The sequence below is a fragment of the Mauremys reevesii genome, linkage group 3 (assembly GCF_016161935.1).
Source record: "Mauremys reevesii isolate NIE-2019 linkage group 3, ASM1616193v1, whole genome shotgun sequence".
In the NCBI taxonomy this organism is placed as follows: domain Eukaryota; kingdom Metazoa; phylum Chordata; order Testudines; family Geoemydidae; genus Mauremys; species Mauremys reevesii.
Genome location: NC_052625.1, coordinates 191409893 through 191426662, shown reverse-complemented (window position 1 = coordinate 191426662; position 16770 = coordinate 191409893). Strand labels below are relative to the sequence as shown.

Here is a 16770-nt window from a genome sequence, read left to right as displayed (position 1 = left end):
GACAAGGTGCAAGTGACACCACTGAAAAATCAGGGAAGGGCATAAACCTGAAGGTGCAAGCTATCAATGCCACTGTCCACCCGCTCCAAAAATTCCCCTGGCAGAATAAGGGAGGAAGCAGCTGTAGCCTTTCCAGAGCTGTTGCCAGCTACTCACTACATCCCTTCCAAAGAAAAAGGAGAACCCTTTTAGAATGAGAAAAGATTAATCAGAGCATAAAAGTAGAATTATATATATAACATGAGTGACTAATGCTCAGGGTATTGAAGTACTGCACACATTATAGCTTGATTTCCCTATTGCAGCTACAAGACCAGGAGACTGAAGAATACACTTTCTTTTAGAATTTGAAGAGGACATATGACTATATTCACCTATAAAATGGACACAATGAATAATATATAAAATACATTTATGTAGTGATTGTGGGGATGAGAGAGAGGAAGAGTGAATGGGGAGTAAAATAATGAATGTCTAGTGGGCTGCCACAATTTCATATAACTTTTAGCAAAACAAACATGAAAGGATTAAACTGATGGGACAGATGGGATCATTACTGAACAAGAAAAATTCATTTCTCCCTATGACGAACGGACAGGAACAATGCAAGATTAATCAGGGGTTGCAATTTGAGATGACACTAAATTGCAAAATGCAGATCCAAATCTCTAAATAAAAACTGATAGTTGGGGTATGAGGTTCAGATACAGGGTTTTAACTCAGACCATTATAGAGAGAGCAACCAACTAATGAATTTTAGACCTGGATTCTGGACCTCCTCCTAGAGTTTGTCAGGAAGTGCAAATTTTTCTGCAGAAAATGTTGAATTTTCAGTGAAAAAACAAACAAAACAGTGGTCAAAAACTTTCATCTGAAAACCTATTTCAATTGGAAATGCTACTGTGGTGTCTCATGGGAACTGACGTTTGAGTATCTCACACTCCATTCTCCTCGTTGGCCCAAGTTGCTTGGACAGACTACATCTACCATGATGTTCCAATCTCTCATCTTTCTGAGTTACTGTGGCACATTATGTGAGTCCTTGGCCATGGTGCATCATGGGAGATGTAGTCTGGCTAGGAAATCCAGCCCAGTCCCGAGAATGGAGGCATGAGGCACTCAACCTAAAACTCCTGTGAGACACAGCCATAACATTGCCAAATAAAATTATTTGGGTTTTGGCCAAAAACTAAAACATTTTCAGTTGTTCAATCAAAAGAAAAAGTTTTCCACAGAAAGCAGGTATTTTTCATGAAAAGTTTTGTTTAGTCAAAAACCGAATGTTCCACCGAAAAACAGTTTTGACAGAAAATTTTCAACCAGCCCTTCTTCCTGAAGTTCAGGGGAGTTCATATCGAGGACTTTGAGTCTGGCTGTTCCCTCGCTGCAAGATACATTGTCAAGTTTTCTTGCCAGTGGAGGAGTCAGACTGAATTTTTCCTAGAGTCCATGGTCAGTGTCCACTGCTTTCAGTCATAAGTCCTGTGGGTGCAAGTAGATTTTCCCCATGATTTTATCAGAAAATCCAGTGTGTCCTTGTCTCATTTCCAAAGAATGCTGCATCAGCACCAACTTTAAAGGGTTTGGAAGTAGCATAAGTAGCTATCACTTGCGAGATTTAAAACTAGACTGTACAAAGCACTAGCAAATATACTGCAGAGAACAATGCTGGACTAGCAGATGGACTAGATAAACTAGCATGCATTCTCCATTGTATATTAAAAATAAAACAAAACAAACCTACCAAACTAATACATTACATTACACACACAACTCTCTCCCTGGAGAGAGGATGAGAGAAAGAACAACCCACATGGGACAGATCATTATATGCACTTCTGGAAGGGGCTCAGATACCATGGCGATGAGGACAGTATAAGAACCTATATATTATAGGACTAACAAGCCAAGTCAGAAAGGGGGAGCAAGAGCTGGACTAAAAAGCGAGGCACAGATTGGGGGAGATAGAATATTCCCACCTAGATCACAGTGTGGAATCAGAGATAGTTCACAGCTGCTGTGGTCTCCAGGCTTCTGTAGTCCCAACAGTTACTGCGTCCCTGCTTGGGTGATGGATACAGGTGTTGGCTGCTATCTGGATCCACTGGCCCTCTGATTATATTGGTCCCCTGGCACTGCCTAGCAATCCCATACATGTGGTGTCATAAGGATTCTCTGTGCCATGTGATGTGCAGGGAACACAGACTTTCAGTCCAACATTCTTAGGAAATAGTAATGTAGGATTTATAATACCCTCAACTAGCTAGGACTACATTTTAAATTTTCTTTGAAAGACGGTACTTTCAATATAAAGCCCCTTAATGTCATGCTGGCACTAGTTCAGTACTGACTCAGAAGTATGAATAATTGTGGAACTCTTTGTATATAAACCCATTAGAAATCTATTTCATTTTGGCGAAGCTCTGAATCTGGAATTCTAATCGGCATCAATTATTACAAAGCTTTCAGATCCTGGCCATTAAATTTACATGAGCTAGAAATGTGCAGAGTGAACATAATTGTGGTCACTGTAAACATGTGCAAATGGGAGCCAGCAACCCTCAGTCTGAAAGAGCAGTCAATTATTCTGCAAGTGTGTGTTGCCCCAGATTAGTACTGAGCTCAAAAAGCCTGACGAACAGAGACCATTACTTCTTTGTTACATTACATAAGCTCCTTTGCAACTTTTCTTGACTTAATATCAACTTATTATAGCTTTTCATGGACTAGACGGCAGGGGGCTTAATTATTTTCTAGCAATTTAATTTCAATGCACACAGGGAGGCAGCTTGATGCAGCAAATCCTCTGGGAAAGGAACTCCTATTGAGTTCAATGGGTGCTCCATCAGCACAGAAGACTGGTAGTCTCCAAACCGTGGAAGCTGTCTTCCAATGACAGCAAAGTCACTCACAGAGCAGAAAGCCCCTTTTTTTGTTGTCTTGAAGAAATATCTCTTTTGTCTTCTTAAATCTGCATAAAAGAAACTAGGTTCTTTGTTTTTCTCAAATTAGTTTTAAGGTTGTTGGGCTTACAGAGCAGTCGTGGAGACTGAAGTCTTCTATTTATCCATAGAACAGGCAGCAGTAGAGCTGGATGAGAAACAGTCTTCCCATCCTGCAATTATTTTTTTTTTGAGATTTCACCAGTTTTGCTGTTCCATGTTGGGATGATAGTGAGACCATTCAAAATTCTCCTAGAAAACCAAGAAACACACCCCCAAAAAAGCAAATAGCTCAGTGGTTAGGGTACTAATCAGGAAAGCAGGAGGCCTATTTTCAAGTCCCTGCTTGCTCTGACTCAGATTCTTTCTTGCTCTCTAACTTCCACTGTGGACCTGAGAAACCTTTCCTGTCAAAAAATTGTAGAAGTCGACCTTTTCCTGTGAAAAATGTTGGTTTTGACAAATTGGCATTTTCTGACAAAATACTGTTTTGTCAAAAAAATCCCAACCAGCTCTACCAGCAGTGCTAGCTTCTTCTCACCATGCAGACCAGGTATCAAAACTCTGACCTGCAGAGATCATCTTTAAGGGGATGCCAACAAGGTTGCTGTCCAGTACCAATTCTGAGTCTAATTCTATTACCCTATTTATGTTAAGTACAGTAACTCCTCACTTAACATTGTAGTTATGTTCCTGAAAAATGTGACTTTAAGCAAAACGATATTAAACTAATCCAATTTCCCCATAAGAATTAATGTAAATGAGGGGGTTAGGTTCCAGGGAAATTTTTTTCACCAGACAAAAGACTATAATATATATATATATATACACACACACACACACACACACACACACAGAGTATAAGTTTTAAACAAACAATTTAATACTGGTATAGTGATGATGACTGTGATGAGGTGGAGGAGTCAGAGGGTGGGATATTCCCAGGGAATGCCTTACTGCTAAATGATGAACTAGCAATTGGCTAAGCCATCAAGGGTTAACTCTCACAGTCTACTGTACAAGGCAGCAGGAAAGGAGGGAGGGCAGACAGAGACATACACCCTGTGTGTGTATGAGAGAGAGAGAGATGCGCATTTCCCCTTTAAGTATGAAGAGTGGGGTCAGAAGTACACTGCCTTGTTAATTAGATCAGCAAGCTGAGACCCACCGCAGCTGCAGTTGCTGCTGCCCGGAAGCTCCCTCTGTCGTGTGTCCCCCCTGCTCTATGGAAGATGAGGTAAGCGGGGTGCAGAAGCAGAGGGGAGGGGGACACCCTGACATTAGCCCCCCTTCTTCCTCCCGCCCCACCACAGCAAGCAGAAGTCTCAGGGAGCAGCTCCAAGGCAGAGGGCAGGAGCAGTTCATGGCAGTGGGGGGAGGGACAGCTGCAATTGCTAGCCTGCTGGGCAGCTGCTGCACAGGGAACTTAGGGGAGTGGGGAGCTGATGGGGGGCTGTCGGTCCACCCTGGTTCCAAGCCCCCACCAGCTCCACCGGGCTGCTCTTCCTGCAAGCAGTGGACAAAGCAGGCGGCTGCCAAACGACGTTAGAAGGGAGCATTGAACAACTTTAAATGAGCATGTTCCCTAATTGATCAGCAACATAACAACGAAACAACATTAACCGGGACGATTTTAAGTGAGGAGTTCCTGTAGTACCTAACTCTGCAAGTGATTTCACTTCAACCAATAGGACTATTGCATAGTAAGGTATTGCATAGTAAGTGTGGAAGAACTGGGCAACCTGAGAGTCAATTTTATGATGTGGACCCTTTTCCACAAGGAAATGAACTGAGATTTTCAACTCAAACTCATGCATTTAATTGTTGAAGCTACTATATTTTGCTTACAAGATCTGTGTATGCTCTCTACCAGCTCAATCTTTTTTCACTTCTATAGTCTCTTTTAACACGAGAAACTCAAAACATTTTGTGAACATTATTTAGGTTTCATGACAATCCTGTGAGGCACTATTTCCATTACTTACACATTTCAAAACTGAGACACAGAGGAAATAAGTCACTTACCCTAGGTCAGACAGTAAATAGGTGGCATAGCAAGGAACAAAACCCTCTTCCCCACTAATTCCTAGTCTCAGGCTCCAGTCACTATACAACAACCTCTCCATTAAAATATTCCCACATATTTTAACTGATCTATGGTAAATGAGCTAAAGTGAAAACTTGACTGACTTCATCAGAGGATGTTAACATTTGCAAGCTGTGTCTGTGCGGTCTCAGAGGAGCATGTTTCACACTGAATAGCCAAACTACCTTTTGCAATTATGATTCACAGAAAAAAAGCAGAGAAGACTTGAGATACACTTTCACTGGGTCTCAGCTGCCACTAAGGGCTAGTCTACACTTACCAGCCGGGTCGACGCAGTGAGTTCGACTTCTCGGAGTTCAAACTATCACGTCTAATGTGGACTTAATAGTTCGAACTCCGGAAGCGCCGCGGTCGACTCCGGTACTCCACCACTGCAAATGGCGGTGGCAGAGTCGACCTTGGAGCCGCGGACTTCGATTCCGCGGCGTCTGGACAGGTGAGTAGTTCGAACTAGGGTACTTCGAATTCAGCTACGCTATTCACATAGCTGAATTTGCGTACCCTAGTTCGACCCCGCTTCTTAGTGTGGACCAGCCCTAAGGCTACGTCTATACTACCCGCCCGGGTCGGCGGGTAGCGTTCGACTTCTTGGAGTTCGATATATCGCGTCTCATCTAGACGCGATATATCGAACTCCGAACGCGCTCCCGTCGACTCCGGAACTCCACCACCGCGAACGGCGGTGGCGGAGTCGACGGGGGAGCCGCGGACTTCGATCCCGCGGCGTCTGGACGGGTGAGTAGTTCGAACTAAGGTAGTTCAAGTTCAGCTACGCTATTCGCGTAGCTGAACTTGCGTACCTTAGTTCGACACCGCCCCCCCCAGTGTAGACCAGGCCTAAGATCTTCACCAATGTAACAAGCATCCATCTTTTCAAGCCATGGCAATTTAAAGACGCATATGACTTTTACTAGAAAATACAAAGAATTGGCATGCATCACACCATATGAACAGACATCATATCCTATGGTACAAGATATCTTGGAAAGGCTTTATAATCAATTAAGTTCCTTATAGCTAGGCAAGTTTTGGTTGCCTATAATTCAAGGCTCAGTTACATTGTCTTCTACACCACAGTTTTTATTCATGCTAGCTCTAATTTCTGTTTTCCCTATCTATTCCAAAATCACCCAGACAGCTAATTAAAGACAAAGAATTTTGATTAAATTCCTTGCTTAGAGCCTAATTCTTTCCTCAGATACACAAGCACAATACCCACTGAAGTCAATGGGTGTTGATGTGTTTATTTGAGAGCAGGACTGGGCTAATATCAGTTTTTTGCATTTATGCTGACACACAGCACTTCCAGATTGGATGAACGTGTATCAAACCATGCAAACATTAAGCTATATTGGCCAGATTCTCATCTAGAAAGACTGGTGTAACTCCATTCCATTTAGTGGCATTACTCTTGATTTACATCAGTCTTGCTGAGATGGGAATCTGGCCTTAGGCCCACAGATTTCCAACCATTATAATGAGAATACTTTTTTTTAAGGCTGTATTGATTTTGGCCCGTGAAATACATAGAAAATTCTTCTCTTTTTGGCAGAGCCATATAATCAAATTCCACAGAAATCTGTGTTATGTTAAATGGATTTTTTTTCTTTTTTCATCATGATAAATCAAGTACATTTCGTAAACTACCAATAATCTGCACATTATGCAGCAGACTTGTGCAATTTCACAATTGCAACCATGGCTTTCTCCCAACATCAGAAACAAAAATTACAAAGCGTTTGATAATGTATACATAAATACAAAATGTTTGGTAACATATGGCAAAAGGAACGACAGCAATGTGCCCCCAGATCACTAGTGCAAGCCACAACAAAAAAGACAAGAGCATCATTTCTGAATTCTGATTTAAATACAGGGCCAATTTGGGTAGCTCCATTGAAGTCAATAGTCAATGGAGCTGCACTGATTTACTCCAGTTGAAGATCTATCTGATCTTAAGTGTTTTAAAAAGAAACAGATTGATTTCCCACTGGACATTAATTAGGTCTGTGACCATCAGCAAAATGCTGCTCTGAAAGATGTTTAATTACATAAATAAATAATAATATAATGTGCACTGCTATAGCACCTTTCAAACAAAAACCTCACAGCACTTCACAAACATTAATGAATTGAGGCTTGTAATATTCCTCCAAAGTGGGTAATTGCAGCATTATCCCAATTTTACAGATGCGTAAACAGAGGTACGATGAGATTAAGGGCTCAGTTCTACCCTCAGTTACAATGATTGTGAATAGGAGTTGCCCCACTATAATTAAAGGCTGAATTTGGGCCCATGTAGGTTTGAAGTCACACAGCAATTCAGCAGCAGTGGCAGGAACAGGATCCAGAATTCCTGACTCCCAATCCTGTGCTGTAGTCACTAGACAAAGTGTTCAAAGTCATAACAAATGTGACAAAAACTAGAACTTCTAGAGATCTTGTTTAATGGAAAGCCACACCTTCCATCACCTCCAGCTAGGGTTGACAACTGTCTAATCCCAAAGACCTTTGCCCCGCCTCCTGCCCCACACCTTTCCCGAGGCCCTGCCCCTGCCCTGCCCCATCTCTGAGGTCCCACCCGCCGCTCACTCCGTCCTCCCCTCTCTCGCTTGCTTTCCCCCACCCTCACTCACTTTCACTGGGCTGGGGCAGGGGGTTGGGGTGAGGGGAGGGAGGTGCGGGCTCTGGGCTGGAGGGTGGACCTGAGGGTTTCAGAACATGGGAGAGGGCTCTGGGCTGAGCCTGGCTCAGGGGGCTGGGGTACAGGAGAAGATGTGGGGTGCAGGAGGGGAGGGAGTTTGGGTGTGGGAGGGGGACCAGGGCAGGGGCAGGGGGTTGAGGTGTGGGAGGGGGTGAGGGATGCGGGCTCCAGCCAGGCGCCGCTTACTTCAGGCGGCTCCTGGAAGCAACTGGCTTGTCTGGCTCCTAGGCTCAGGGGCAGCCAGGAGGCTCTGTGCGCTACTCCTGCCTGCAGGCACCGTCCCTGCAGCTCCCATTGGCCATGGTTCCCGTCCAATGGGAGCTGCAGAGTCGCCACACACAGCAGGGGAAGCACACAGAGACCCCCCTGGCCACCCTGTGCCTAGGAGCCAGAGGGATGTGCCAGTCACTTCCGGGAGCCACGTGGAGCCAGGGCAGGTAGGGAGCCTGCCTTTGTCCCGTTGTGCTGCCGACTGGACTTTTTGCAGCCTATTAAAATCTCCTGGATTGGTTTCAATAGCCACTGGGAGATGGATTCTGATTCTGGGAGACTCCCGGCCAATCCGGGAGGGTTGGCAACCCTACCTCCAGCCAGCCTGCTTTGAAGAGTTGACACTACAGATTCCCCACACCAAGAACTCACTGAATTTAATCTTAAGAAACTATCCTGAACTGTAGAAAAATACCTCCCTAATGTTGAAATACACCAGTACTAAGGCCACTGTTATTCCCTTATTGTTATTATTATCAATATTACAGTATGACCTAGCAAACTCAACGGCGACCAGGGCAATGTGCTAGGTGCTCACATACACATTGTAAGAGACAGTCCCTGGCCCAAACTGCATATACTCTAAATACACAAGACACAACAGTCATTGGAGTAGGGTACTAAACACCAGGTCTCCCATATCGCAGATGGGTTCTCTAACCACTAGGCTACAGAATCATACTCACTCTCTTTAGCCCAATGACTCTTTAAGTATTTATACACAATGGAAGAGCATCAACAGGCAACATTAAAACCCATTTAAGTCCTCAAAGTAGGACTTTGTACTGCCCCCACAACTCCCCCGCACAGGGGTGAATTTAGCCCTAATGTCTGGGATACATACTTTTATCTTATACACAGCCAAAAGAAAGAAGGAATATCATTGCATCTCAATTAATGACCTCAGGGTCCAAGATGATGGAGATAGAGGGCCTGATCCTCCGCTGTGTAACGTGTTTTCCACTTGCCTTCAATGGCTAGTGTAATGGAGCAGAGAATCAGGCCCACGGTGTCATTTATTAACCATACGCTATTAAACATTCCACTTAGCAAAGAACAGCTTGTACACATAGGTATTGTAGTTGGAGCTGCCCAGTCAAGAGTGATGCCTTCAGGAAACTCAACAGAAAAATATTAAAAGGCCAAGAAGGGGCAAAGGAAGGGGAAAAAATATGATCATGAAATCTGAAATGACAAACGGCTCCCAAAGTGCAAAGCCGTCTGGACAGAACATTCAGAACACGCCTCACCTGTGTAGTGTACCACGCACGTCTGACCCTTCTTTGGAAATGTCCGTCCTGTTAAAAATAGAAAAGTATATTTTTAATATGTCTTTGATTAACCATCCTGTGTGGGAAAGTTTAGCTTTTAGGAGAGGTGGGCTCAGGAGGTTAACTGAGGTTTGACTCTAGGGCTGCTTTGAGTCTGGGTGTCATTTAATCTTAGTCACCAATATTCAGGATGGGAGTGAAATGGTTTAAGATAAAAGGTCCCCTATTTAGATTAGGAAGACGTGTTTTCTTATATTAATGTGGTTTCTCCTTTCTGTCAAGTCTAATATCTTTTCTTATTAGCTTTAACATCTGATTTGTCCTCTGACAGCAGATTACATCCTACAACTGCAGGGGAATGGCCTTTGGAAAGACATAATGAATTATAATTAAGGCTGCGATTCTTTCACAGAGGTTGGGGAAGTCACGGATTCCATGACTTTCCACGACCTCTATGACTTCTGCAGCGGTTGGTGCAGCTGACTTCAGGGCTGCCCAAGCAGCTGGCTCCTGGGACAGCTTCTCAGGTGCCCCACAGCCAGCCACACTGGCCGCTGCTGGAGTGCCCCAGGACCAGCTGCTCTGGTGGTCTCTGGAGCCAGTCGCACTGGCCACTGCTCAGGAAACCCTGGGCATCTGGCTCTGGGGACTGCCCAAGCAGCGGCCGTTGCAGCTGGCCCCGCGGACCACCCGAGCAGTCAACGCCCAGCACTGGAGTAGGGCCCTTCCCCAGCAGGGGCCTCCCACAGCAATGGGGCCCCAGAAGTAGAGATTTAGTCTGGGGTATTTTTGGTAAAAGTCATGAACAGGCCGGCCTGTGAATTTTTATTTATTGCCCGTGACCTGTCCATGACTTTTACCAAAAATACCCGTGAATAAATCTTAGCCTTAATTATAATAATCTTTAACTTCACTGAATTTATATTTTGCTATTGTTCACAAATGAATAAGATTACACTATGAAGATGTGGTAATGTGTTTGTATTCATAATTCCAATACCTTTTACTTAAGTCTACTTTAATAAGAACACATATAATTAGCAAGCGGCAATGGTTTAAAAAAAAATCCTATCTCATACACTGCAAATGCATTTTCAGATCTGCAGTCACATGAGATAGTAAAGCAGTGATGGGTGAAGAGAGATCTTGGTAGCCCCTTGTTAATATTTTGACACCGTGGGAAAGAGGTCTGAATGATTTCCCTGCCACTGATAAGAGTTACCCGCTCCATCCTCCCACTCTATATACTGCTAAAATACAGCTACAGGGCAATTTTTCAGGATGCACCCAAATCCCTCCTAGTAATGGCACCATTGATTTGTGTATCTGAACTGGCAGACAGAGGCCCCAGATTCAAAAGAACTTTGATCCATAATCCATCAGAAGGCCCCACCACTACAGAATAGCAAGGTCAGGAAACCATGAACTGGGGATTCAGGTAGGAGCATGAGCTGATCCCGCCTGTCTTCTGTTGCCTCTTCTGACTGAATGTAGTGTGCTAATGTGTTGTGCATTATATAGGCTATGAGCTGAGATACCCAATAATGCATAACAAGGTAGTGTGCCAAAGCCAAACACCATGAACAGCAAATGGCAGGAGGACAAAGCCTATGATAGGCAAAGCATTGAGACAGGTAGGTTCACCAGAGAATCACAATACAAAATGGTAGTGGTGGTGCTCCTGACAACCTATTGTCTGGCCTATTTAGATTGGCAGATTACTCCTGGGGGAATCCTACACCAAAAAAATTACAAATTCTAAACCAAAAAAATAATTATGTGCACAATATTTTAAAATTCTGCAAAATTCTGAATATTTTATTTGTCAAAATAACAAAGTATAATCACACCATTTGCAATTATTTTGATAATTTCTTTCAAAATACCTGTCAGCAAGTATGTCTGTAACAATACAGACAACAAAAAAGATTCAGGAAATGTTTTTGTGACAAACAGATTCCTTACTGGGCACAGCGAGCGAGAAGGACAGAGTCTCACACGCACGCCCAGCCCTCTTTCCTGATCCAGGTGTGGGCAGGCAGGCTCAGCCTGGCAGGATCAAAGTGTGGAGGGGCTTAGTGTGGGGGGATCCAGGTGTGGGGTGAAAGGGTCCTGCATGGGGCAATCTGGGTGATGATAGCTGCAAATTTTTCCAATAGCAGGAACTCCAGATAGGTAGTCAGATTTTGAGGAAGGATGTATTTTCCAGGGTCAGCTCGGTAGCTGACCAGCCACTCCCCTCATAGATGTGCTGTTCAGTTACCATAAGTTTGCATACTTCAGCAGCACACATGCCCACGACAGAATTGCAGCACGGTTCCTGCATTTCAGTCCCAGGAACAAGAACATCGGCTGAAGGAGGATGTGAGAGCGCAGCAGAAAAACCTGTTTGAGTGGCTGTTTTCGCTAATGGTCACAAGACTGCAGGCTCCTGCTGTGCCCACACCGTGGCGTGAGTCCAGTCTACAGTACCATGAGCTGCATACCAGGAGCACTTTGGACAATTCCATGGTTGGGTGGTGTTGGTTTCTTACTGTTGTTTTGGTATGCAGGCCTGCCTGGCAATGCTCTAATATTGTTATTTTTATAATACAAATATAGGCTTGTATTTTATTAGGAAAGTTTATTGCGCTCAATACATCACATCTTATAATGTGTATTTTGAATCATAAAGATAACCAAAGGTAAGGCAAAAGTTGTATCCAAACAATTTCTCCATACAGCTATGTACAGCAATCAGCAGTAAATGCACTGCTCCCCCACACACATTACATTAACAGTCATGTCATCCGAAATAAAAATTCATGACAATCAATACCTCCCCCATTCACTGTGTACAGTGACAGTGCACCCCCTTTCATTGAATGGTGTGATAGTGCCTCATTTACTGTAAACATTAAAAAACATTCATAAATGTACTATTCTCCTTCTTCCACTGGTCCATGCAAGTCCATAATGTGGGATCACAGGGCATCCCTGATTTCCGTTGCCTGTTCCAGCTGTGAGACCAGTGCACTTTCTGGTTGAGTGTACTGGCTCAGCAGTCCATTACCGTCATAGGTCCATTCAGGGGCAAATGGCTCCCCTTTGACCTCACAAAGACTGTGAAGAGCCCAGCAAGGCACAATAAATCAGACATCACTGATGACACTGGAATCCAAATGGGTCTATAGACCATGCCACCAGGATTTCAAGCTGCCAAACGCACATTCAACCACCATTCTGCACCTTCGGAGAGTGTAATTAAACTTTCTTTTGCCAGGACCTCTGAAATCAGTATATGGTTTCCTAGGCCAGGGCAAAAAGGGGGTATGCAGGGTTTCCCCAGAATAGTAGTGAGGGACAGTAACTCCATTTATGACAATGCCATTTGGTGGGAATAGTGTCCCAGTCTGTCCATGAAGGTAGACTATCGACCAGTGGAAAACCCTTCACATCAAGTGGGAAGCTCGCTGCACTAACGCCAGCATCCTCACTGAAGCCAATGTCACTATCACTGAAGGAATGATCCTTATGCACCAACTCCGTTGGGTTGGACATTGTGTGTGGATGCCAGATTCTCACCTGCCAAAACAAGCCCTCTACTCTCAGCTGACCTACAGTCAGAGATCATTACAAAAACACATTAAAACCGTATCTCAAGAAAACTGATGTGGACATCACAAGCTGGGAGGAGCAAGCCACCAACCAACCCCAATGGTGCCACATCCTCCATCAGGCAGTGGCCCGCTTCAAGAAGAAGCACTTTACCCTCAAAGCTGGAAAGAGGGAGAGAAGGAAGCAAAAAGAAAGAACTTTCTCCCAGAAGGCAGCTGGCCCGACAGGAAATGTCTGCACCTACTGTGGGCGGATCTGTGGTTCCAAGATCGGACTCCTGAGTCATCTCAGGACCCATATGTACATCCGTGGTAGCAATCATCTTCAAATCGAGGGATCTCCGCCACAGCTGCTGCCCATTGTTTATGCCCATCACCTTTGGGTAAACCACATGCCTGACTGCCTCAAAAACTTCTGCCTCCACTTTACCCAGAGTTGACTTTCCAACACCAAACAGTTCGCAACAGACCTATAGCAGTCTGGGGCAGCCAGCTTCCAGATAGCTATAACAACCTGCGTCAGGTCCAATATGGCCACCTTCATGAGCATGTTGAGATGCTGGAGGGTCAGGACAAGCTGCTCACAAAGCACCAGAAATGTAGCTTTCTTCATGAAAAAGTTCTGGACCCACTGCTGATCATCCCAGGTCTGCATGATGATGTGATCCTACCAATCTGGGCTTGTGGCCCAGCTCCAGAAGCACTGGTGTACATAGAGGGCATCAGCAGCTATACCAAAAGTCATGAGGAGCATCAGCCGGTTCGAGTTTTCCCTGTCTGTATCCTCCTCCTCCTTCTCCATCATTAGCTCTGGCAGGTGCCTTCAATGGGTCAGAAAATGCCACCAAAATGTCCACCAGCATCTCATGAAAGCTCTGCCCATTTCCTGAAACAGGAGCAAAAGCCCAAGCAAGAAAGGTTCTTCAAACGATGACTCCATGTTCGTGTTCTGACTGCTGGGAGTGTGCAGACCAAAAGGACAGCTCAGCAGAATGTGTTGGTGAGCTGCAGCAACTTCTTGTGATGTGCGGGGTGGACAGTCAAGTTGTCCCATGCTGCAGCACCAAGGGCTAGAGAGTGATCATATTTCAGGAGTGTGCTAGGTAGTCTGGGATATGATTGGTTGGACTCGGGGATATAGGTAATCTGGGATATGATTGGAGCCCTGGTGTGGGGCCCAGGGTCAAAAATTCTTCCCTAAAGTCACCAATGAGTGTGGATGCTCAAACCCTGAGCTTTTAAAGCCAGGGTCCATGAATTCGAGTCCCACTAACCCTGGGCTTACATTGCAGTGTAAATGTACTCTACCTGTCTGTACAAAGCCTAGCACAATGCAGCCCCGATCACAATAGGCACTACTGTAAAATCACAACTAATAACAGCACCAGGTACGATACACCATTCAACGTGGAAGTAGATCAGAAAGAGTGTGATACAAGTGATCAGTGGCCCATATTCCACCCTGGCATAAATTGGTGTAATACTGTACCAATGGAGATGCATCATCTTATACCAAGGCTGAATTAGGCCCAAAGATGTTAAGACCATCAACGAGTCACTACAGCAAATTGACTTCTGAGTGGATCTGAAGGCAATAGTGCTTACTGGTTTTGGTTTTAATGACACTGTTTAAATCAACTGGATTGGATTAAGATTTGCAACCAGAAGAAATCACATTTATAACTTGATTTTGAAGAGCATCTTTCAGACAAACCATATCCCAATACACTCTAGAGATTAATAATAAAATGACAAGGCTAAATTCTGCCCTTACTTACACTTACAATAGAATAACAGTACGTACATCAGTGGAGTTACTCTGAATTTACAGCATTATAAATTGGAGCAGAATTTGGCCCACAGAGTTAAACAAGGTAGATGGAGAAGACAGTTAAAAGGCCTAAGCAAGGCAGGAAATGATGGGCCAACAGAGTTAAGCCGAGGATGAATTTGGCCTATTCTATAGATACGTATGGCTCTATATTAGTAATGGCAAGAGATTCTAGAAATCCGTTTGCCATGGAAAAATTAGAGATTTACATTTTTACAGAGAATCGTTAGTTTTTACATTTTGTGAAAAGATAAAAACAGGTATAGCAGAACCCTGATTATCCAATCTAATTGAGACTGGGGTCAGATCAGCTAATCAGGAGAATGGGCGCGGCTCCGGCTCTCTGCCCTGGGTGGCAGGGCTCTGTCTGACAGTTTAAAAGCTGTAAATATATTTATAAAACATTGTGTTCAACTGATAGCTATATATATTGTGGCTCGGGAAACTAAAGTTCAGCATTTAATTTTAATGATGGAAAAACATGGATTTTTATCTTTTTATTAGAGAATTTTGGAGTTATTATCACAGAAAAGTAGAGTTCCTGGTAATGACATTTGTCTTCAAGAGTTATGGTATGATGTTCTAACACCAGATTGGAGCAGCCACTCTGAAAAAATGATCCCATAAAAATCAAAGATTAATACACTCTTTAATCTGGAGCCATTATAAAGTGTTATAGGTGCAATAATAGTATTTTAAAAGCGGAGAAAACAGCTAGTCCAGTCAAAATGCTGGTGCTATCCGAAGTGATTCTGACATAAATGGCCTATGGTTCATGAAAAGGTTTGGAAATAAATTTGGGAAGCTTTGTTACTGTGCACCTTAAGTGCCAACTTTTGCCACAGCCACCCACACTAATCAGTAATCATTTATTTTGTTGATTTCCATCCTCTACAGAAATTAACTGTCTTGCTGCTGCTACCCCAATAATGCCTGATCCAGTGTGCGATTCGGAAGTGAACCTGCTTTCGCTGCTGACTGCTAAGGCTCACATTTTAAAATGGGTGTGCACTGGAGTATAATTTGCTCTCGTTACTAAATTACTTCACTGCACTTCGATTTATGCAGCTGTCAGCAAATGCCATTTAAATATCCCAAACCACTCACTGCCTCTGCTGTTGCCACCAAAGGAGCAGCAGACACTGCAGCCTACTCATCCCAGAGTACCTAGTCGGCTTTCCTTCTGTTCCTCTGATCCCAGGGACCTTCCCCCCCAAACATCTAATCCCAGAACCCTCAGGCTTTAACCCTCCCTGATACTAGGGATGTCACCCACACCCCTTTCTACCCTGCAGTCTTTTATTTCTTCTTCAGTTGTTGGACACCCCTAGGCTCCCCTTCATCTGGTCTCATGTCACCTTTTGATGCCAGAGCCCCTGAGGCTGCAGTGATTCCAGATAACCCTTCCTGATTCCGGAGACCCTGGGCTCACTGTCTTCTCTAATGCTAGATCCCGCTCCTAAACCCAGAGACTCCCGAGCTTCCTCTGATTCCATATCCCCACCCCCAATGCAAAGCACCCTTGTACTTCTGCCCCCTCTGCTCTGACCACACATCCATCCTTTCTCTGATCCACCTCCCACCCCCACTCCTGAAGCCAGAGACCCCTGGACTCCTTCCTCTTCTGATTCCAGAGTATCCCGGCAAGGAGCTGCCTCTGATCTCAGATTTCTCTCACTCTCCTGATGCAAGAGACCCCCTGGGCTCCCTCTTCGTCCGAACCGAGAGTCCCACTCCCCCTCCAGAAACCCTTCCTCTGCACGGCCCCTTGATCCCGGATCCCGCCCCCACGCCCGATGCCGGGGGCTCCCTCTCTTGTGATCACAGTCACCCCAGTACCGCTTAAAAGCAAATCAGGAGAGAGACAGACCCTACCGTCTCCGGGGGAGATGGTCTCAATTTCCACTCCCATTATCGCACTGCTGGTCTGCGGCAACACTGAGCAATTCTTGCTGCTGCTGCCTGGGTCACCCTCTGCGTTCAGCTGGGCACTACCCTGCCTTCCCCACGCCACGGCTCAGCTGGCCCCTCTGCTGAACGCATCCCCCT

At 44.7% G+C, this 16770-nt stretch overlaps 1 protein-coding gene across 1 annotated transcript in view; it reads right to left on the bottom strand.

Annotated features, from left to right (window-relative positions):
* FKBP1B (FKBP prolyl isomerase 1B) overlaps nucleotides 1-16770 on the bottom strand; it is a 52452-nt gene extending 35682 nt beyond the window's left edge. Inside the window, exons 1-2 of the mRNA XM_039531616.1 lie at nucleotides 16597-16770; nucleotides 9274-9321 (exon numbers count right to left, since the gene is read on the bottom strand). Coding sequence (XP_039387550.1) covers nucleotides 9274-9321; nucleotides 16597-16633 — 85 coding nt within the window. The 5' untranslated portion in view covers nucleotides 16634-16770. The remainder of the gene's footprint in view (nucleotides 1-9273; nucleotides 9322-16596) is intronic.